Raw genomic sequence first — 23,414 nt, 5'->3', positions numbered from 1 at the left:
AAATAGTTGTTCATTTTCATTATAAAAGGACTTTTGACTTTTGATCATTTGAATGAACTTTGTTCAAAGAGTGAGTTTTCTCCTCTCTAAATTCGTACGAGTTTCGATCTGACTTATCTAGCGTGCTAGTGGCGTCTATCGTTCTCTTTTGAACTTATCACCTTGCTTTGGTGTGGCGTTCAACCCTTCTACAATTCCGCAATCCCACCTTGAACCGAATAGAAATCGGGGTTACACTTTTTAGTGTTGAATCATTTCTGGTGTTTAAGCTCATTTATTCATTCTCACCGAATATCTTATATTTTATCTTTATTATTTTATCCTTAGCCAACCTTTAAAACCATTTGAAAGCTTCCGCATCTTTAGCCTTATTTCATCCTATTTTCGATAACTCAACTATTCCTCGTCGACGATCGGGCAATTACGTGAAACGACTCGATTAACCCAGGCCGAATCGCATCAGATGAGGCATTGGGTGCCAAACTAGTGTGTTGGTTGGATTCGTGTATCCGTCCGAGTCCGAGTTGTGTTAATAGGGGTAATTAAATAAAAGAGTACTATGATTGATATTGGATGATATTGTATGTGAATGAAAATGGGATAGTGAATTGAAACATGAAAATGAGACACATGATATATCTTTTCATGAATTGGATATGGATTGAATAATATTATTGTTTAAATGATATATATATTAAATTGTGAAAAGTTATTATATAGCAAGTGATGAGATTTGAGAATGATATGAAATGATGTATTTATGAATTGAATATTGAATGACTAATGCCATTGTATGAATAAATGTGGTCTTAAATATTCAAATGTGCTTATAATTAAAATATGCATATTATATTATCTTGTCTTTAAATATTCAGATCATAGAAATACCACTGAGTTTTACTCAGCGTACAGTTTTGTTTTCTGTGCATAGATTAGGTACTTCAATTTTTATCGCCGATTCAGCATCCAACAATGCTCCCGAACTCAAACGTGGTGATGATTACTCTTTTGTGTCAGCATGTACCTAGGGTGTCTACATAATAGTTATTTTGTAGATTGAATGTAAATGAGATTATAAGTTTAATATTGGTTAGTTTTATACATATAAATATGTGTTTTTTTTTTGTTTGTTTTTGAAGCCATATCATGGCATGGTAAATTGAACTAAATCTAGATAGGTGCATGTGAATTTAATTCTATGTTTAAGTGCTCATGAATTAGGCAAATTGATTTGGATTTGGTATGTTTATAATTTGGATTAAAATGATGCTTTGATGACTTGTTTTGATGATATGAAATGTTTGAGAATTATGTCTGTTTGATAAAAAAACTTTAGTAATGCTTCGAAACCCTATTTTGGCGACGAATATGGGTTAGGGGTGTTACACTATTACTTTGAAGAATTACAATTGAGCGAAATGATTACAAATGAAGGGAATGGCCTCTATTTATAGTTGAGTTCCCCTAGATCCAATGGTACAATTTAAATTACATCAACGGTTGAGATCAAAGCTTATCTACAATATGAGAGTCCTTAGGGATTAAAACTCTATATAATATTATCTCTTATGATTAGACCTGCTCATGAGTCGAGCCACCCACCCAAACCCAAATGCTTGCTCAAAAAATGGAAGGTTTTGGAAAAAAATATGAAGCCTGAAAATGGGCTTGGGGAAATTTAAAGCTCGTTTTCTATATGTGTCGAGCCTTGGGCAAGATTTTTTTACTCTTGGCCCAAATATATTATGTTATAAAAGATATTATATTAATTATATATGTTAAATAATAATTATATATTTACATTTACATTTATATTAAATCACTAACTCAATAATAATTAAACTCATTACCCAAAACATAGAAAAAACTTACCCAATTAAATAACCCAACCCAAAATATAAAATTTAAAAATTATATTTAATACAATAAAATACTCATTATATTTATTTGTTTGTTTAATATAATAAAACATTTATTATATTTATGGTAGTGTTTTTTAATATAAATACTTTTTAATGTGTTAGAAAATTTTTATTTAATTTTTTAGTACATTTGGTGTATTATTTTTTAAAAAAATATTTTAAAATAAAAATTAATATAAAAAATCAAATATGGGAGGTCGTGCTTGGGTTTACCTTTTTTAAATTGGATTGGGTTTGGGCAAAAAAGTATGCTCATTTTTCGGTTGGACCAAGCCCGGGCTTGGAAAATTGGTCTAAATAACTTGCATGGGCCCCAACCCAGCCCGACTTGGCCCATGAGCACCACCACTACTTAGGATTTACAATATTCACCATAGTAATTCTAATTTTGTTGGAGTATTCTACTAGGCCATCAAGGTTTCAAATAAATAGGGTTTTCCACATGTTCCACAAATAAAGTCAATTTAAGTGAGTCAAATAAGCTTCCGATCCGCTGCCTGTGACACTTGGACCTTCCTTTTTATAGAGTTATATATATATAGTTTTAATTTTAAAAGATAACAAACGCCATATTAATTTTTAATTTTATAATAATTTAAATACCGGGAAAGAAACGAAGACGACAATTTCTTCGTTAAGAAAAATGCACAACACATTTCATCACATGTCATGGAATTTATTATTTTAGGAGTAAATCAATATTTATTACTTCAACTTTTTTTTAATTTGATCTCTAAATTTGCTTTTGGTCTACATTAGTTTTGAAATTTGATAAAAGAATTTAATTCAATCTCTAAACTCGAATACTTTTAAGGTATGATAACATGACATTCTCTTCGTGTGTCACATAATCACATGAAAGTTTTAATATATATAATCTAAAATTACAATAAATATATAAAAATTTAAAATTATTAAGTGATAATAGGACAAAATCTCAGAGTGTTGCATCCTCACATGTTAACATAAACCAAGTTTAGGGACCAAATTTTGAAAAGTTGCAAATTTCTTTGACCAATGTGGATTAAAAAAAATTCAAGGACTAATTGGTACTTTATCCCTTTCTTTTATGTAAAATTATAGTTTTATACTCTTCAATAATTTGTTATGTGGTTATTATTTTAATAAGGGGTAATGTATACTTTGCCCCTTGACCTAACATGTACTTATTTGGTAACCCTAGGTCACTAAATTATTAGTAAGTTTACATTTTGATCATTCAAATTCAAAAAGTTACAAAATAGTCCCTGAACTATTCAAATGCTTTTATTTAAGTCATTGGACTGTTAAGTCTTTTTTTTTAAGTTTGGTCAACAAGCTTCGAGCGATAATTCGACGATTGATATGGTGGAATAGTACCCATCGACGAGTAGAAGAACATATCAAGTCCAAGCTTATATGATGGTTGATATAAAAGATTGGAGAAGAAACTTGTTCAGATTTTGATTCACAGATTCAAGACGTTCAAAGTTGTTTCATGAAAAAAACTAAATTGTAGAAGAGGAAGGGATGTTTACCCTTTCAATTGGTGTCAAGGTGAGAATGAAGAAGGCCATACAGTGGCAATTTTTATAGTGTAGTTACTTAAATGAAAATTTTCGTATAGTTTAGTAACCTTTTTGTAACTTTTTGAAGTTAAGTGACCTAAATTTAAACTTACTAATAGTTCAGTGACATTGGATGTAGTTTACCCCTTTTTTTACCTAATTAGTACCTAAATTTAGATTTTGTTACACACTTTGGTACCTTTTTTGTATCACTGATAGAATATGATGATATGACATTTATAACTAATAATACGACAACACGTGACAATATTGTATTATGACACGTGGCAAGCATTAATAAATAAAATTATAAATTATAAATTTATAAAAAATTATAAAAATTATTTCATGTCTAAAATGAACTGGACAAAAAAAGTCCAAATTCGGATGAACGTAAATGTCATTTTGCCCAAATTCATTTGAATGTATTTCATTTAGTAATTTTATATGTTTTTTATAAAATATCATGTTAATTATATGATTATTTTAAAATTAAAAATATATAAAATCTAATTTCAAATATATATAATATCTAAACAACATTGACAAATTGATGTCTAAGTCCATTTGAATGGGGACATTCATTTATTTTTTAATAATTTTTTAATAAATTTATATACTTACAAAGATTTTTAGACGTTTATATTTTTTTATTAATGTTTGCCATATGTCTTTGTCACGTTGTTACATTTGAATGATTTTATAAAAAGATATCAAAGTGCGTGACAAAATCTAAATTTTGATACCAAATAATTTCAAAATAAGTTCAAAGTGATAAAGTATAGGAACAAAATATATATTAACCCTTTTAGAAATTCAATCATTATATTTTATTTTTAATTTAAAAATATTATTTATGTCGAATTTTGAATAAATTAAAATGTCTATTTGTTTGTAATGAAAAGAAACAGTACAGTTATAGTTTTTAATATGTTAGATATATCGAACTGATTTAGAATTTTAGGTCAAATTATGCTATATTAATTTATTTACTATGTATAAGTTATGAATTTATTCACTGTATTATGTGTAAATTGTAAGTTTAATCTATATAATTTGGCCAGTTTTAGTCTTTATACATTTTAAATTGGTAAATTTTAGTATTTATACGTTTTAAATTTTAAATTTTCAATCCTAATCCAAATGGTAATGAATGTAGATTTAGTTTCATATTATGCAATTTGATTATTCTTTGTTTCTTTACTTAGTTTCTTAGTTTATTAACAAGCTTTTCACATGTGACTATCGTTTGCGAATAAGATTTTGAAAATAGTTAAACTTAATGAATTTAACTTTTATTGTTTAGCTAGGATAGTAATTTCAAGTTTTGAAAAATATAGAAACTAATTATATTAACGAATATAGAAACTATAATAACAAGTATAATTATATTAACAATTTACATGAGAGTAAATGAATCTCTCCGTTTATTCATTGTATTATAGCTATTTTTTTGTTTTAATTTAATTTTAAATAGAATAAGTTTATTGCTTAGCTTATGTTTTAATTAATGTTGGTTTTTTTGGTAAAAATAAGGAAAACATATAGCATTATTAAATCTTTAATTGTGTCCCACAAATTAATTGAAAATCAATTTAATTAGGAAAATATTTTAAAAATATTTTTTAAGTAAAAGAAAATACTACTATAAGAATATTTTTTATTTTCTTATATAAAATCCATAAAAATAATTTAAATTCAAAATAATTTTATAAAAAAACACACACACATGATAGGATTTGAACCTAAAACATAAATCTTAAAATTTTAATTTGTCCTTTCAATAAAAATCATTTTATGAAAATTTTTATAAATATATTTTAATCTAGTATATATTATTTTACTAAAATAAAATTTATAAAAATAATAAATTAATTGTTTAAATTTTTAGAAACGGCCAATTGTGAATTGCTAAGTAAAATAGAGTACTTGAACGAAAGTGATGGCTGCAGTGGCCACTAAAAATGGCACTACGATGAACACAACAAAAACGTGACACACAGAATTGTTTACACAGTTCGATTTTCCTATATTTGTGGAGTCTACCTCAATGAATAAATCCATTATATTTAATCTCAATACAGCAAGTGATTCAAGTTCTATCACACCCTAGTACAGCAACCTCATTTACCTCTAAGTTTTCCCCCGAGAACCTTGGTAGTAAATAAAACATGTTTACTTTCTCAAATGAACTCTAAAATATACTTTCTACAATGAATAGATAAGTGCTCTTAATATTCAATGCAAAACCTATATAAGTCTAACAAACTAGAAATTGACTACAATCTAGTCCCTTATTAATAGCAGCTAAACTAGCAAGATACAATATAATAATAATAACCTATATAAATTGGGTTATCGGAGATATGTCTTCAAATCTTGTCTCGATCCAACTTCCATAACTCAATGGATGCAACTACTTGATCCAATCCAATCCAATCTTCGAATTAAGTTTCTTCAAATGGATTGATCTTCATAGTCGAGCTTACATATACTTCTACAATACCATCATCATTCGAAACTCAAAAGTTTTGTTTTTAAAATTTGCCAATTAATCTAATTGTGGGTTAATATATAAGTTCAAATGATTAAGTTTTACTATCTTAGTAGAACGAAAATAGTAAACATAAAGTAACAAAATTTTCATAAATATCGAAACAAAAGCATCTTCATTCATGAGATAAAATACTTTTTAATGCAAAAGAAAGTTTCACAAGAAATATTCTCAAACAAAACGAAGAGACAACATTTCATGTAAAATATGTACGTGCAGTAATCGAATCAACTGTCCAAATTATGAATATATATATAGTAGATTTAATTTCTGTATTATAATTTACTATTTTTAGTTCATGTTTCTATTGGAATTTAAGATTTTAGTTTTAATTAAACAATAGTTGTTAAATTTATAAAAAGAAATTGTTTCTAAAATTAGATTTAGCAATCATACTATCATGCCTATAATGTCATGTCAACATGTTATTTTTATATATTACTAAAAAACAGTTAATAGATTTAACGAGTATCGTTTGCATCAAAGTTGAAATTTCTAAATTAGAAAAATATCGAGACTTAGAATGATCTGATCGAAAAATCTAGACAGAATTTTATCAAATTAATTTAACTGCTACCATTTAAATTGAAATTGAAGAGTTTGCCTTTTCTTTTGATTCCTAAGTATTGGATTAAAAACAATTCTTGAATAAGGTATTCAACTCCAGGGATGAATTGAAAAAGAAATTTTTATCAGCTCTACCTCCTATTTTTTATGAAGAAAATGAATCTTTTTTATCGAAGGATAAAAAAAATGGGTTCGAATCTCCTACGGGAATTATTTAGAAGATATCCCAAAACCAAAAATAATGGTATTTGCTAGCAACAACATAATGGAGGCCTTGAATCAAGATAAATTGATCCGAAATCCAATTCAAATCCAACATAGCACCTGTGGGTACATAAAAAATGTATTGAATCGATTCATTAAAAAGAATCGATCCGATCGCAACTTCGAATATGGAATTCAAAGGGATCAAATTGGAAATGATACTCTAAATCATAGAACTATAATGAAATATATGATTAACCAATATTTATTGAATTTGAAAAAGAGTTAGAAGAAATAGTTCGATCCTCTTATTTTGATTTCTCGGACTAAGAAATCTATAAATCGGGATCCTAATGCATATAGATACAAATGGTCTAATGCATATAAAGTTGATGAGTTCAAAAATACATAAATTAAAAATAAAATAATTAAATTTTTACTTTTACGCGGCTAATAACAAAATTTGACCAATAATGTATCTCACAAAGATGATAAGAATGGACATAATTTTGGGGGCTGCTAAGTGTTTTGCATTGTACAATCTTTCTTTTTACTTTTGAGATCAAATCAAAAGTGCAATGATGGTATTATAAATAAAATTCAATGAATCTATAAATTTTATGAGCATTTTTAAACTTTTTACATTTATATATTTAAACACTAATTAAGTGATAAATAAAAGATAAAATCAATATTTATTTATATACTTAAACCTCTATTCAAGTTATAACATTATCTTATTACATTAGTAAATATAAAAGTACAAAAGTTTACTTGTAAAAAATAAAAATAATTCAGAATTTAAAAATATTTTAACCTTAATTATTAATTTATTGGTAATGAGAATGTTTCGAATTTTATTAAAATTATTGTTATAATAAATGTAGAAATCCTTTCGGGAAAAATCACGGGCAAATGAGAAAAAAATTACTAATGTCGAAAAACGAATGATACAATAAGAGTTTCCACTACATCTATTTAAGGGTTGAAAAACCCTATTCTAATCAGAGTTAGTTGTATCATATAATTTATTAGAAAAAGGAAATAAATGAGAGTAATAGTGATATTGTTGTGAAAATTTTGTATATATAGTCTGATTGAAAGAGGTGGCCATTGACGTCAAAGGATTGAAAAAACAAGAAAAGAAAAACATGTTTTTACAACACAACATCAATTGTTTCAAACTTTGTTAAACTTATGAAATGGGTTTCCTTTTTCACTTCATTGAAAAAAGACAATTTCTTGAGTTATGAAACATGAACTGATGTTGTTTGATATAAATCTAGATTTTTATGTCTCATCTTCCTCATTTTCGAATCATTTACTGCTACCTTACCAAGAAACTCCCATATATAGTTTGAGGAAATTGAAATTATGTCTCTTCCTTTCCCATAATTCACGTGAAATTTTATTCAACTTTTTGTAGGATTTTTTCTCAAACTCCATTTTTGAGGTGCTACCTAAGTACTTATGAACACAATTTCATTAAAGTTGGATCATTTCATTCAATAATGCATATATGACTATCACCTCTTAAAGTTCAATGAGTTCAGGTTCCTCAGCACACACTCTTGAGAGTAATAACAGAAATTTCTATTTTAAAAAGGTTTTTAGTTTAAATAGTAAAGATTGTCAATTGAGTTTTAGTTTAATTGGCATTGACATTGTTGTCAGTACTAAAGGATACGTGTTCAAGTGTGCTGAAGCGCGTTATCCTCTTATTTAAGGGTTAGGCATTGTATAAAAAAACAAAAATTAAAAATCGTATTTTGCGTATATAAAAGTTCAAAATACAATAAATTTTAACCATAAATTACGTATATTATGCATTTAATATTAGACTCAAAAGTAGAGAGATCAAATTGGAAAAAGTTACTAAATTTAATAATTACATGTTACTTTTAAGTATATCATGTATTTAATGTTGGACTCAAAAATAGAGAGATCAAATTGAAAAAATTATTAAGCTTTTATAATTATTATTATTATTATGGTGCACGTTTTTATCATGGATGGATTAATGATTATGTTTATATAATCTCTTCTAGCTAACTTAAACAATGACCAAGTACACGATTTTCTCATGCAAATATATTTATTAAAAATTATATAAAAAATAATTGACGCTCACAATGATAAAGTTGAATGCTTGTTATGTACAGTATTTTGGGGTCGGTTAATTTTTTATTGATTTGAATACATGATGGTAATCTAGTGATTTTACAATTGAGTTGGCGTTCGATTGATCCTTGACACCAACTCAATGAAAGACTTAATATAAATACTAGAAATCCTATCACACACTCATGCGTGTGGACACCAAAGATTTAGAACACAGATGCGTGTTTAAAAATAGCATACAATAAACAATTAAATGTATAGTTTGAAACTAATTAATTGCAATAACACATAAAATATGTAAGATATTAAAATAAAAAAATAGATTAAATTATGATTAAAACGAAATTTAAACACATAAACACATCGATAAACAATACTAAATGTACTACAATTATTTATCATTATTTTGTCATCAATCGTGAGTTAATGTTGAGTTGCCTTGTGACACCAAATCAATTAACAATATTATTAATATATACAACTGGTGGAGATAATAAATTGTGCATATTAAAAAATGTATAAAAATATTAAAATAAAACTTTGATTAAATAGTAAAATTAAGATTTTACTACGTTCAAATCTCATTAAACAATTAATGTTTATTTTATGACCATTAAACAACAACTGGCCAAAAGAAAAAACAACTACTTTGCTTCCCTATATTTGGGTAAAAAAAACAGCAAGAATCAAACAAGACAAATGACTGTTCACTGTTTGCTTGATTTAAAACCGTATTAAATATAACAATAAATTATTTGAGATAATGATAAGATATATTGTACTTTTAAGGGATAATTTAGTTCGAACTTTAAAATAATATTATTAAGAGAGACAATCACGAACCTCAAATATAAAATATATATACATTCAAATCCTTGGAAGCCAAAAATGACAGTTAACCATCAATATTAAATGATACAACGGCAATTAATAACAATTATTGGAGCATTAATCTCTTTTTTTTTTCTTTTGAATATTTGGGCATTAATCTTTCAATTGAGTATGTTGTGTAACACCCCTAACTCATATCCGTCGCTGGAATAGGGTTACAGAGCATTACTGAAATTTACAGATCAAATACAGATAATTCATATCATTTAATATTCATATCAGAAGTCAATCATATTCAATTATATTGTCCCTTATATAAGCCCTTGAAGCCCAAAATGTAAATTAGAAACAAGTCGGGACTAAACCGGGAACTCAGAAAATTTTTCGCAAAATATCAATTTTTTTCCAATGTGTAGGGGACACACGCCCGTGTGGCCAGGCCGTGTGTCTCACATTGTAAAGAGACACGCCCGTGTCAAAGGCCGTGTGGGCATTCGAAATAGGGACACACGGCCGTGTCACAATCCGTGTGTAACACCCCTAACCCGTATCCGTCGCCGAATTAGGGTTACGAGGCATTACCGAACAAACATAACCATTTTTTTTAACCAAACTGATCACAACATGAAAATTTAATTACTTTCGCATAGCTATTATAATTTACAATCAAAATGTAATTAATATCGTGCTCAACCTATACATGCCATAAGATTGAGTTCAAACATTTAACAAAATACCAAAAGAAGTCGATAGTGTGATGGACTATGCTGATGATCCCCGAGCTCGTAACGCGTCTCCAAAATCTAAAAAAAAAAACAAATGGATAGAAAACAAACAAAGTAAGCTTTTATAGCTTAGTAAGTCTATAGCATAACAACAAATATATATATATATATATTAACAAATACTTATAGACAAATGCATACATATTTATCAACAATTAAAAACCGAATGTATATACACTTTATTACTTGCATACTTTCAATTCACATATGTACTTATCATGTGCATAAAATTGATCATACACACACACACACACATATATATATATATATATATATATATATATATATATATACCAATCACATATTATATTCACTTATATATATATAGACTCATTATGAATTAATACACGAGTACATCGCTAATACATACATTCAATATATATATATATATATATATATATATATACATATTCATCATATATACATATTCATCATATACAAATTAATGAGTACATTTATATATATATCCCAATTGCATCCATAAATAATTATCAAACACATAGGCTCCATGTATATATTTAACAACTGCATATCCCCATGTGCATTTATAAATTCAACAACCGCATATACCGATATACATATGCCTTTATCATTTGTATACACCAAATGCATACAATTATGTTTAATCAAATGCAAAACCGGAATGGAGATGTATACTCACCAAGCATATAAAAACCTAATATTTATGTATACATCGATTTCATATAACCAAAATCATAGATATATCAATTGCATATTCTCACATAGTTTAAATAGATTCACCTAGGCACTTAGCCGCTAGGTTTTAAAACTCGATTCGATACAACGGCTTATAGCCCGCTAGACCTATAGTCCGAAATGTATCACCAGGCATTAAGCCCGCTAGACGTAAAGTCGAATTAATTCACCAAGCATTAAACACGCTAGGCACATAGCTCGAATTATATCACCAAGCATCCACTGCTAGACAATAAGTCCGATTTACATTCGATCACTTTATATTAGTCATTCAAACTAACAACCTCATATATTCATTTCCATTCAAGACTTTTGCATGAATAAATTCACATAATCGAAACTTTCTTAAACATATATAAGTTCCATACCTAAATTCATTTCAAGAACATATACGCATATACTTGATTCATCGCATTTCATAATATCTTACACATATATCCTACCTAAATTCGGATTAAGTACCTATTCATGTATGTAAACATATCCAATCAAATATTGCATATACATATATTTTCATCTCACACATAAACATACTTTTTCAATACCACATATATACTCATGAATTACATGTCTTAAATTAATTCCAAAGGTTTATACACGTATATACATATATAATGACATATCTAAATTCAATACACAACACATGCACGTATTTTTTTTTGCATGCTTATTCGAATCTATATATATATATACAATTATAACATACATATCACAAATCAAATCCAAGAGTTTATATATATATATACTTTTATAATCATTCGAACCCTTTTATATATATACATATATCTTATACATATCTTTGATTAATCTAATAATTTATACATGTATATACTTATATACCTTCATACTTTAACTAAATTCAAATGACTATATAAGTATATACCTATGATTCGAACATGTAACAATAATGCATATAATTCACTCATACTTTTAATTATTTCAACCAACATATTTTCAATTATAATTCATCAAAATACAGCACATATACATACCTATATACTGATTTTTATGACATTATATAGCTAATAGACTTACCTCGGATATCCGCAGACTCGATCGACTATTCGATTACTTTCGACTTTCCCCGATCTAATTCTGTTTTCTTCAGTTCGTGATCTAAACATATTCAAATTTAACCCTCTTATTCATCAAATCATTCAATTTTATCCAAAACACATAAATGGGCAAATTACCATTTTGCCCTGGACATTTTACACTTTTGCAATTTAGTCCCTATTAAGTAAAACACAAATTACACAAAATCTCACAACACCATAGTTAGGCGAATCTTCATTGTATTCATACAAGTCCATGTATTTCATTTATTTCCCATTTTAGTCCTCAAAATTTATTTTCACAATTTAGCCCTAAATACTCAAATTCATCAAAATCCCAAGACAAAACATGTTAATCTAAGACATATCTTCCATTATTCATCATCAAACATCACAAAACACAAATATTCATCAATGGCACATTTCAAAATCATCAACAATTCACAAAATTAATACATGGGTTCAAGTATTCAAAGCAACAATCTCAAAAACGTAAAAATTATCAAAAACCGAAACAATTTCATACCTTAATCAAGCTAGCAAAGTGCCGAAACCCTAAATGCCATGGATGTTTTCTTTCTTTGCAACATTCGGCCAACAAAAGAGATGATAATGGCTTGTTTATGTTTTGTTTTATTATACTATACATTATTTATTAATTTACTTATTTAACCTTTAATAATTAATAAACAAAACATATATAATAAGGTTATATTAATCCTTTGCCACCCACTAACTTACATAGTGGACTATTTGCATTATAAAACCTCTAAGTTATAAAGACAACAACAATTAGGTGCTTTTATAATTAACCCCTAAATTTTCATTTTACGCGATTAAGCCCTTTTATTAAATCGGACACTTAAACGACGAAATTAAAACACGAAAATTTCACACAATCACATACACACAAAATAAACACACATAATAATATTAATAATATTTTTCTAATTCGGATTTGTGGTCCCGAAACCACTGTTCCGATTAGGGTCAAAACCGGGTTGTTACACCGTGTCCAATTTAAGGTGCTCACTGATTTGGGTCATACGGCCAAGCCACACACCCGTGTGCTAAGTCATGTGAGCATACTGACTTGTATTAAATAGGTGTAGGGGTCACACGGCCAAGCCACACGCCCATGTGCTAAGCCGTGTGGATAATTTTAAGCATTCAGTTTCTCAATTTTTAAGATTCAGGGGACACACGGCCGGATCACATGCCCATGTGCTAGGTCGTGTGTCACACACGATTGAGACACACGTCCGTGTCTCTGCCCGTGTGGATGAAATTAGGTCATTTCCAAGGTCACATTTCTCACCCCATTTGTCTTCAACCTCCATTATTACTTTAATATATCATCAAGCCATACCAAAGTATTCAAATCAGATGAAAATCTAGTTCGTAATTCCGCATATAATTAAGTAATTATACTTACTTATTTGCCCAATCACACATATAGGCTTATTTGTACTAAATCTACCAAATCAAACAATGCCTCAATATGCCTATTAGTATTCATCATTCAACCATAACAAATCATACATCAAACATGTAATAGGGCCCAATTGGCCCAGGTCCAAACAAAATAAAAAACAATCCAAGTTTTTACAAGCCCAATCAATTGGCCCAGGCCCGCGTAAGCCCAATAGCCAATTTCAACCCTAGCCCAGCAAAATCACTTGCTGAAACCCTGCCTCCAAACGCCCTAGCCGCCGCAGCCTCCATGCCTTCAAAGAAGATGCAGTAGCCGACGCGTCTCGAGCCATCACTCCACGCTACAGTACACACCACGATACCTGCAAAAACGGACTCAAAGAGTCCGAAGGAGAAAAAACAAGCAAAATATTTTTATTTTTGTTTCTTTTTCGGCCTATAAAAGGCCATTTTTAATATGTAAAAGGGGACTGAAATACGGGGGGATAAAAAAGATCGAAATAAAAGTCAATCGAGAACATATTTCATTTTTTTAAAAGGTGATTATTTGGAATATATTAGTTTGTTTTAGTTTATTTTTATATGGCGAAAAGTATAAAAAAGGAGGGATCTTACCTCTTTCGTCGAAGACGCCGGACCGACGCCGTATCCGTCGTGATCGGAGCACCAGCATGGGCAGAGGGGTGGCGCGAGGACGCTAGGGATTAAACCCTAGCAGAGCACCAGAGAAGCATTGCTTTTTTTTATTTTTTTTCTTTTCATTCGGTTTCAATTGATTTTGAAAGACAAAAATTTTGTTTTAAATAACGTTCAAAACGGCGCCGTTTTGCCCTAGTACAACCCGCGCGGTGACCCGACCCGGTGGGGAGGATCCGCGCGTTTGGCTTCAAAGGGGAAATTGCGCATTTGGCCCCTCCCTCTTGCAACGCGTTTCAGTCAAATCCTGTTTTTCTCTTTTTTAAATTGGGTCGCAGATTTTATTTTTGTTGCAATTTGATACCCCGCTGCGTGGCATTTTGGGAGGGAAGGAATAATTTCCTCTTTAGTCCCCCATGTTGCTCGCGCGTTCGAATTGATCCTTTTTTAATATTATTCTAAATTCGGCCCATTTTTTCGTTTTTAATTCAATTTAACCCATTTTTTAGTTTTTATCACAGTGCCATACTATTATTTTGTTTTATTTTATTTATTACTATAATGTTGTACATTATTATTATTATTATTATTATTATTATTATGCCTACATACATGCGCATGCTCTCTGTATAATATATATGCATGTTTCAGCTTTCTACGCATATATTACATATATACATACTCTTTTTGTTTTTATTTTACTTTCCTTTTTTATACTTTATACTATATATACATATACGCTTTATAGCATGGGCATTTTTAATATACCCATGTTCCCATTTTAAAAATCATTATAAATTTTTTTATCATTTCACATATTCTATTATCTTTTATATATTTTCAAGTTTCACCAATACATGTATACTTTTTTATTTCTGTAAATATATATATATATGCATACTTTTATACTTTTATTCTATTTTTAATACATGTATTTCTATTTGTTTTTATTTGATGTATTTCATTCCTTCTTTTTGTTTGCAAATTTACTTGTATATTATACTCGTATATATATTTGTAAATGTTTATTCATATATGCTTGAAATTAGAATATTGATTTCATGTTATGCATTACCTCTTTTAGCATATCCTTTTTTAAAAATGTATATTTTGGTTTTGTCAAAGTATTAAAATCATGATATTTCATAAAATTTCAAGATATTTGGCATTCATGATTCTTGAGAAATATCGTGTCCTAACTTACTGGATTGCGATTATTTTTCGATGAATTTAGAAAGTCAAGTATTTGTTTTGCAATAAATTCGCAAATTTTAAATAAAAGCTTATTCTCGGGAATTCAAAAATATTGGGTCCTAACTTACTGGTCATGACATTTTCTTCTCGAAATAAGAATTTTCAAAAGCAAAAGGCAATATTCGAGTATTTTGAAGATTTAAAAACATTGTGCCCTAACTCACTGGGTGTGGTATTTTATTTTTTTGAAATAAGAATGTCTTATTATTTTAATTCATCCATGAAATAAAAAGTTTCCTTTTAAAATCTTTTCAAATTTTCGACACCAAGGCATTAAAAAAATCAATTTGGTACCAATTTTGGGCGTTATGAGGTGCTAATCCTTCCTCGTATGAATCGACTCCGAACTGCTTTTCTCAAATTTCGCAGACCAAAATTATTTTTAAGGTGGGCCGATCACACCTTAATAAAGGATTGGTGGCGACTCCAATTTTGTTTTTAAAGTCGACAACTAAAATTTTTGTTTTCAAAAAAACGGTTTCGACAAAACATATTAAGGCCATATTTATACAAATAAAAATATACCACTCATTTTCATGTCATCATTGGCCAAATTTAGCTTTAGCCTATAAATGTCATTATAACCAAAATTTAGTATACTATATATATATATACCGAAATGAGCTGATGGATAGTGTGAGATATCTCCGCCAAGCTTCCAACTCAACGAGCTTCCAAATTACTAAAAAACAGACAAAATAAAACAGAGTAAGCATTTAATGCATAGTAAGTTTGTATAACGGGAAATTAACTTACCATTTAATTCACATTTAAGGTAAGCAAACTAAACATGCTCAAACCAATTTGGCCAAATGGTTAAACACATATCCTTACCAAGCATCTTAGTCATGTATTTCATAGAAATATCAAGAAACATATATGAGGTCAATAATCAACAAATTGCCATATACATTTATTTTCCACATCATGTGTCCATATAACATGTACAAATCATTTCCATATATTTCAGTAAATACGGATAATGATTCATTTCAAATTCATATATTTTCTCATGTTAGGATTTTTCCCGTTAAATCATTTAAAATATCGATGGATACACGGGTAGTACACACAAAGTGTACAAATCTGTAATCCGTCAATTTACATTCGAGAATGCTCATACAAGCACATAAACGGGAAACTCTTCCAAGCCATATAACAGGAAGCTCATGTGAGCCATGTAACGGGAAGCTCCGGAGAGCCATTAACGGGAAGCTCATACGAGCCAATATCGGGAAGCTCTAGAGAGCCATTAATCGGGAAGCTCCAGGGAGCCATATATCGAGACGCTCATAAGAGCTGTAGTGTGTCCACAACACATGTAGGATCACAACCAATCGGGAAGCTCCGAAGAGCTATTAACGGGAAGCTCGCAAGAACCATATAACGGGAAGCTCGTGACAGCCAAGTATCAAGATGCTCATAAGAGCTAATAACGGGACGCTCTTTCGAGCTATGGTATGTTCGTAACACATGCAAGACCACAACCAATTCAGAAACCCTGTATCCATCGAATTTCATTTATTCAAACGGGACTTAATATTTGTCAAACATTGTTGGATATGTGACTGATTTTCATATATGTCAATTACACAATACACATACATAACATTCAATTCAAACATATAATTATATAATTTTATTACACGAACTTACCTCGACAAGTGTTCGTGGATTTGTAATCTACTAATCCGACACTTTTTTTTCCTCGTTCTAACTTCGTATTTGATCTATCCAGATCTAATTAAGCCAAAATAGTTTGCTTGAGCTCAACACCCATAACGAGGGTTTCCATGTATTTAATTTGGGAAAGATGATGAATATGATAATATTTTGTTATTTAATTAATTTATCATCTTTAATTATTTCATCTTTCCAATTTCATCCTTTTCTTTATTTAATTTTCCATTGATGACTAAGCTTATTTATCTACTAACTCCTCTAAATGATTTTTTTGCCATATAAGGACTTCCAATTTTGAATTCCATAGCTATTTGATCCCTCTAGCTACTAGAATTCAACTTTTGCACTTTATAAAATTTGGTCCTTTCTTTCAAATTAAACATAAAATCAGTAAAATTTTCTTAACAAGATTTTTATACGATATTTCAATCATAATGCAGACCATGAAATAATATTAAAATTATTTTTCTTTCGGACTCAGATTTGTGGTCCCGAAACCACTATTCTGATTTCACTGAAAACGGACTATTACATGTTGGGATTTGAAATTTCCTGAGTTATTTTAGTTTGGGAAATGGGAATGCTAAGAAAGTTAGTAAGATTTTTGCTTGCACTCTTGCCAATGGTAAAATTATTTTATAGTCCCTTTAAAAGTTGTTAGAATACAGAGTAATACAATGAAAAAGTTTACGGTTTGGCCTTGAAATTTTTTTTTATTCAATTCTAGCCCTCTCAAAAGAAAATTCTATCTCCATCCCTTGGTGTGAGATTCAAGTTCTAAGTATTTTGAGTTATTGGTCGGAGTCATTTTAGGTTCAGATAATTATGAATTTGCGTCTATATAAATTTCAAATCAGATTAAATTTCGTTTCATCAATTTAAGGTGTATTGACTTTTTTTACAATAAAATAGGGTGGATCATATTTGGATTTGAGTTGAAATTGATAGGGGGGCGAAGCTAGAGGCCAATAGCTTTGGCCCTTTTGTTTAAATGGTCCAATTTCCTATTTATCCCTTCTAAAAATTTAAGAATTTAATTTAGCCCCCTCGTTAAATCCTTCCATTAAATCTTTTAGCTCCCTCAAAAGAAAATTCCATTGTATCTCAATTTTGGTACACAAAATTTCTAATTTCGCCCTAGTTGATAGATTTACGAAATTCAATAACTTAGCTTACTAAAAGTATAGATTTAAAACCCCGATCGGTCATTTAATTTTAGTGTTTGAACATTATGTGCACACAAATCCAACTAAACTATCTATTAATTTGCTGCCATAAACAGATGCCGCCGAGAATTAATATTACTGAAGGTACAGCCTAGTCCAGTCGTGTGGCGAGAAGGTGAATAATTTGACCCATCTCAACTAGTCTCCAAACTCAATTTCAAAAACAACAAAATATGATCTTATCGGATCAGGTCGGGTGAGAACCTATCAAGTTTTGAGTTTTTTGTCATACCTAATTGTGGCAAGGAGTAAGTTTAGTTCAAATTGATTAGGTTTTTTTGAATTTTTAACTGTTCATAATAATTCGATTCAGTTTAAAATTTTATTTTTATACTAATTTTTTATATTAAATTTTTGTACTTATTTTGGCAAATTAGACTTTATTCTAATTTTTTGAGGGTAAACTACACTTAAAGTCATTAAACTATTAGTAAGTTTATGTTTTGATCATTCAACTTCAAAAAGTTATAAAATGGTCATTAAACCATTTGAAAGTTTTTATTTAAGTCATTGGACTGTTAAAATTCCTGCAATATGGTATTCTCTATTCGCACAACTTGAACCAATCAAAAGCTAACTTCCTCCTCTTCTACATTTTTTTTTCATGAAACAACTTTGAATGTAATGAATCTGCGAACCAAAATCAAAATAACTTTCTTCTCTACTCTCCAACATTGATCGTCAAATCGACTTGAATCTAAGGTATGCTCTTCTACTCGAGAATGAGTATTAATCTACTATACAAATCATCAAATTATTCCTTGAAGTTCATTAGACAATTTTTTTTTTAAAAAAACCTTAATAACTCACTTACGTAAATAAAAATTTTCGAATAATTCTGTGAATATTTTATAATTTTTTAAATATCAAGTCAGCAATAGTTTAGTTACATTGTGTAGTGATTGTGTTTTGGGGGATGAATGATAGTAGTAAGAATGTTAGATGGGGAATTGGCGATGCTGAGCAGCGAGGCTAAGCTGGAAACGTGCGCTACACCTATTTACTGGTCTCTCTATGCCTCTTGGCCTAACCTTCTCACCAACCTTTTTCATTTATCTATTGTTTGACTTTGATAATGAAAGGTCAGCACCTTGTTCCAAATTGTTCCAAACTTTCCCAATAATCCACTTCTATTTTTATACATGATTTTCTTGATTGTTACGATCCCAATCTAGAATTTCCACCCAAATCTGATTTAATCACAAATTTAATAACTCAAATTTAAAAATGATATCCACCTCTAACCATTTGAATAAATATTTGAAATTGGTAAAAGTATTATGGAGGTATACGTGTGATTGTCCGGTTATTCCATTGGTCACACCAGTTTTTAATAGTAGTAATGGATGAAAATTTTAATTGAAATGGTCAGTTTGTTCTTTGATCTAACATATAGGGACTAACTGTCCATTTTTAAAGTACAGAAGGTAAAATGCAAACTGACTCCTAGTACAAGGGTTTCCATGATACTTTTACTATATGAACCCCAACCTAAATTATCAAAGTTTAAAATGACACAAACTCAAAACAATCGAAACTCAAGTAAAATATTTTGAAACAACCAAAATTTGAGAAAAAAAAAGCAAATGAAAAATGCCAATTGAGTCTTAACTCGGTTGGCATCGGGATTGTTGTCAGTGTAGGAAGACATGGATTCAAGTACGCTAAAGTAGGGGTGTTCAAATTTTGGTTAAAACCGAATTAACCGACCGAACGGATCTAATTCGGTTAATCGATCGATTAACCAATCTAATTCGGTCAAAGGTTGGCTAATGATTTTTTGAAAGTTTGAATATTAGTTAATTCAGTTCGAAATCGAGTAATTAACCAAACTTAATAATTAATAATACAAATTATATGTAATTTTAATTCGGATAATTCGGTCAAATGAAAATTATCAATTTTTTTATGTTTTGTACTTGTTTTAACAAAAAATATATATATAAATTTCATTTAATTCGACTAACCGACTAAATTAACTGAAATATTTTAGTTCAATTAATTTAAAAAACGATTGGATTAACAGTTAAAAATTAAAAAATTAATTAATAATAATTCAGTTCAAATTCAACCCAAAACGTGGACTTGTTATGTCTTAAGATTTGAAAAAATGAAAGGAATTTATTTTAGGCGAGAGATCCTCCATTATAGGAATCTAATCAAATTATTCTTTTTACTATTAATCCGAATTCAATAGTTTCTGACTTGATCAGATCCTATAAGGGCAGATTTTGAAAATAATAATTTAAAAAGAAAAGGTTCAAGGAATCTCAGGTTTTCATGATTAAGCTATCCAAACCAGGCCAAAAATCTCACAAAATACAAAAATCCCAATACAATTTCCCTATAGTATTCGTAACATCACCAAAGGAATTCACCCTACAACAAAGCTGTCTCCATATCCAGCAGTCCCAAAAATACAGTGCATATTTAACGGCCTCGACCACGTCCACGCCCACGGCCACGACCCCGACCACGTCCCAAAGGCTTCCCTGAATTTGGAAATGCATAAGAGAGATCAATACTACAAGAAAAACAAGCTTATACAAGTAGGATTAACAACACATGGGAAAACAGCAGGAGAGAAACGGCAAATACCAGCTGTTGGCTTCTTAGGTTTCACCCTAGGTGTCTCTTCAACTAGCAGCGTCTCAAGATTTAAGCTGTCAGGCAGGATATAGTAACGAATATTGTTACCCCGCACGCTAAGGTGATCTAAAGTGACCGGATTTTTCCCTTTCAAAGTGAGTTTCACGGTTTTCAGATGGGTGTTCATACTGATATCCACACCTAAAAGAAATGTAGCAAATTAAACCAGTCATGAAAATTTGCATGCCAACAGGTGTAGGGCAATACGGGCTTAATATACAAACATACCCTCAACTTTTAATAAGCAAAAGAAACTATGCTGTTGAAATCTTATTGCCCGTAAATAAACCTATAATCTTTTATTATTTTGCAGTACATGCATGTACAAGCTTTCAAAATTAAGTAAAAACAAGTTCAATTGACTAGTCAGGCAAGAAATTGCTATTATCTAGCACAGTTGCGTAGTGCTGTAAATGAACAAGGCGTTCGATGAACAGTTCATGAACATATTCATGGACATGTTTGTTTAATATTCATGAACTTGTTCGTTTAACTTAAATGAACAACCATGAACACTTATACAAACATGAACACAATTCTGAAAATTTTAATGAAAATGAACCGAACATGAACAACTTAAAAAAAACAAATGAACATGAACAGAAGCCTATTAGTTCAAGCTTGGTTCATTTACAACCCTACAGCTGCATACATGTGGTATGGTAACACGGATTCAATAGACACGTGTGCTAATGACGTGGGAAAATATCAACATAGTATGAATGATGTGGCATTTAGGAGACCTTTTGCTCTCTATTGATTCTATTTCTAACCCCCTCGATTTCCAAATTCTGGCCACCAAAATCACCACCGGCTGCCATACCAAAATCACCAAATTCCAGAGGCTCACCTAACGGATTGCTGATTCATTACTAAACTCGATGTGATTAGAAGAATCACTAATCCAATACATCAAAACTACCATAATCATAGGTCCAATACCAATTCACCTTAAATATATAATACAACACCTAAATCGATCCCCCAATTTTAAAGATAGTAACTAATTTAACCAAATAGTCCAGCCACACAAAAAACGCAATTGAGATTTAAATGATGAAATAAACCTTCACTGCCTATGGCACATTGCAAGATTTCTTTTTGGATATCAAGGTTTCACAAATTCGCTAAACGGAGGGTTTAGGGTTTAGATAAACCCTTAAATTCGGGAAAAAAAGGAAAGGAGAAAGAGGAAAGAGGTGGAACCTGTGATGGTACCGTGAACAACGGTTCCATTCTTAAGCTCAATGGACACCGTTTCATTGTTCAACTTCATTAAAAACCTGCTCACGATATTTCAAAATCATATATTAAGAATCAAAAATGATTTTTGTTTTTTTAAATTTTGCTACACATTCACTTCGCAAACACAAAGAAACGAAATTTTCATAGCATAAAATGACCTGACGAGCTTCATGTTGAAGATAGAGGTAGAAAGAGAGAGAGCCAATGGCACTGTGGAAGGAAGCCGGAGAGAGGAGAAGAAGAACCTGCCAGGTTTGCTGTGGACTTGGGATTTTAGGGCTCTCGGGCCATTGCTAAAGGGCCTTTTGACTTTGTTGACTTCATAAGAAACGACGTCGTAGTTTCGTAATAGTGTTTTAATGCTTGGGCCATATTCGTTTTAGTTATCAGCCCAACACTTTCTTGAGTAGGGATATTATTTGATTCGCTATTAATTAATTGAACGACGTCACATCATTAGAAATAGCAATAAATATCTAACTTAAATTATACATTTTCGTATAAATTTAATATTTATCTCTTAGAAATAAAATGAGGTGAATTTAATTTTAAATTATTTAAATATTGAGTCATCATTTGATTCACTAATAAAATTATACGAGAAATTATTTTATAAATTTTTCCTACTATATCATCCATGACTCCTTTTTTAATTATTTAATGACATTTCAACAAAATTTTTTATGTCATTGACACATAATTTTGGTAAATTTTTTACCTTGAACCATGAACCTCGAATCCTAAACTTGAACCCTGAATCTTTAACCTTAAACCCTAAACTTGGATTCAAGATTTGGGTTCGAGGTTCAAGGTTTGAGTTTGAGTTTAAGATTTGAAGTTTTGGGTTCGGGTTTAGGTTCAGCATTCAAGGTAAACAAATACCATAATTTTATGTCAATGACATATAAAAATTGTTAAAATGTTATTAAATAATTAAAAAAGAACCATTATTGATGTAGTGAGAAGAGTCCATAAAATAAATTC

General features: G+C 29.8%; 1 protein-coding gene and 1 long non-coding RNA gene across 2 annotated transcripts; both read right to left on the bottom strand.

Moving 5' to 3' along the window:
- Positions 1-10,360: 10,360 nt before the first annotated feature.
- Positions 10,361-12,347, bottom strand: LOC128042916 (uncharacterized). The gene is made up of 2 exons (XR_008198508.1): positions 12,284-12,347; positions 10,361-10,549 (listed from the first exon to the last, which is right to left on the bottom strand). It is a non-coding gene; the product is annotated as an uncharacterized LOC128042916 (long non-coding RNA).
- An 8,448-nt stretch (positions 12,348-20,795) lies between these two features.
- Positions 20,796-22,723, bottom strand: LOC105792256 (small nuclear ribonucleoprotein SmD1a). Its single transcript, XM_012620742.2, has 4 exons — positions 22,589-22,723; positions 22,392-22,468; positions 21,135-21,326; positions 20,796-21,028 (listed from the first exon to the last, which is right to left on the bottom strand). The coding sequence occupies exons 1-4, from the start codon at positions 22,600-22,602 to the stop codon at positions 20,967-20,969; spliced, it is 345 nt and encodes a 114-aa protein (XP_012476196.1). The 5' UTR covers positions 22,603-22,723; the 3' UTR covers positions 20,796-20,966.
- Positions 22,724-23,414: the final 691 nt, after the last annotated feature.

This window comes from Gossypium raimondii, chromosome 8 (genome assembly GCF_025698545.1).
Source record: "Gossypium raimondii isolate GPD5lz chromosome 8, ASM2569854v1, whole genome shotgun sequence".
Classification (NCBI taxonomy): Eukaryota; Viridiplantae; Streptophyta; class Magnoliopsida; order Malvales; family Malvaceae; genus Gossypium; species Gossypium raimondii.
Note: the sequence above shows the minus strand (reverse complement) of the source record. Positions and strands in the feature narration are given on the sequence as shown.

Coding starts and splice junctions, on each gene's coding strand:
- LOC105792256 (XM_012620742.2), bottom strand. Junction 21,327..22,391: donor TGTTCACGGTACCATCACAG/GTTCCACCTCTT, acceptor CATTTCTTTTAG/GTGTGGATATCAGTATGAAC. Junction 21,029..21,134: donor ACCTAAGAAGCCAACAGCTG/GTATTTGCCGTT, acceptor TTCCAAATTCAG/GGAAGCCTTTGGGACGTGGT.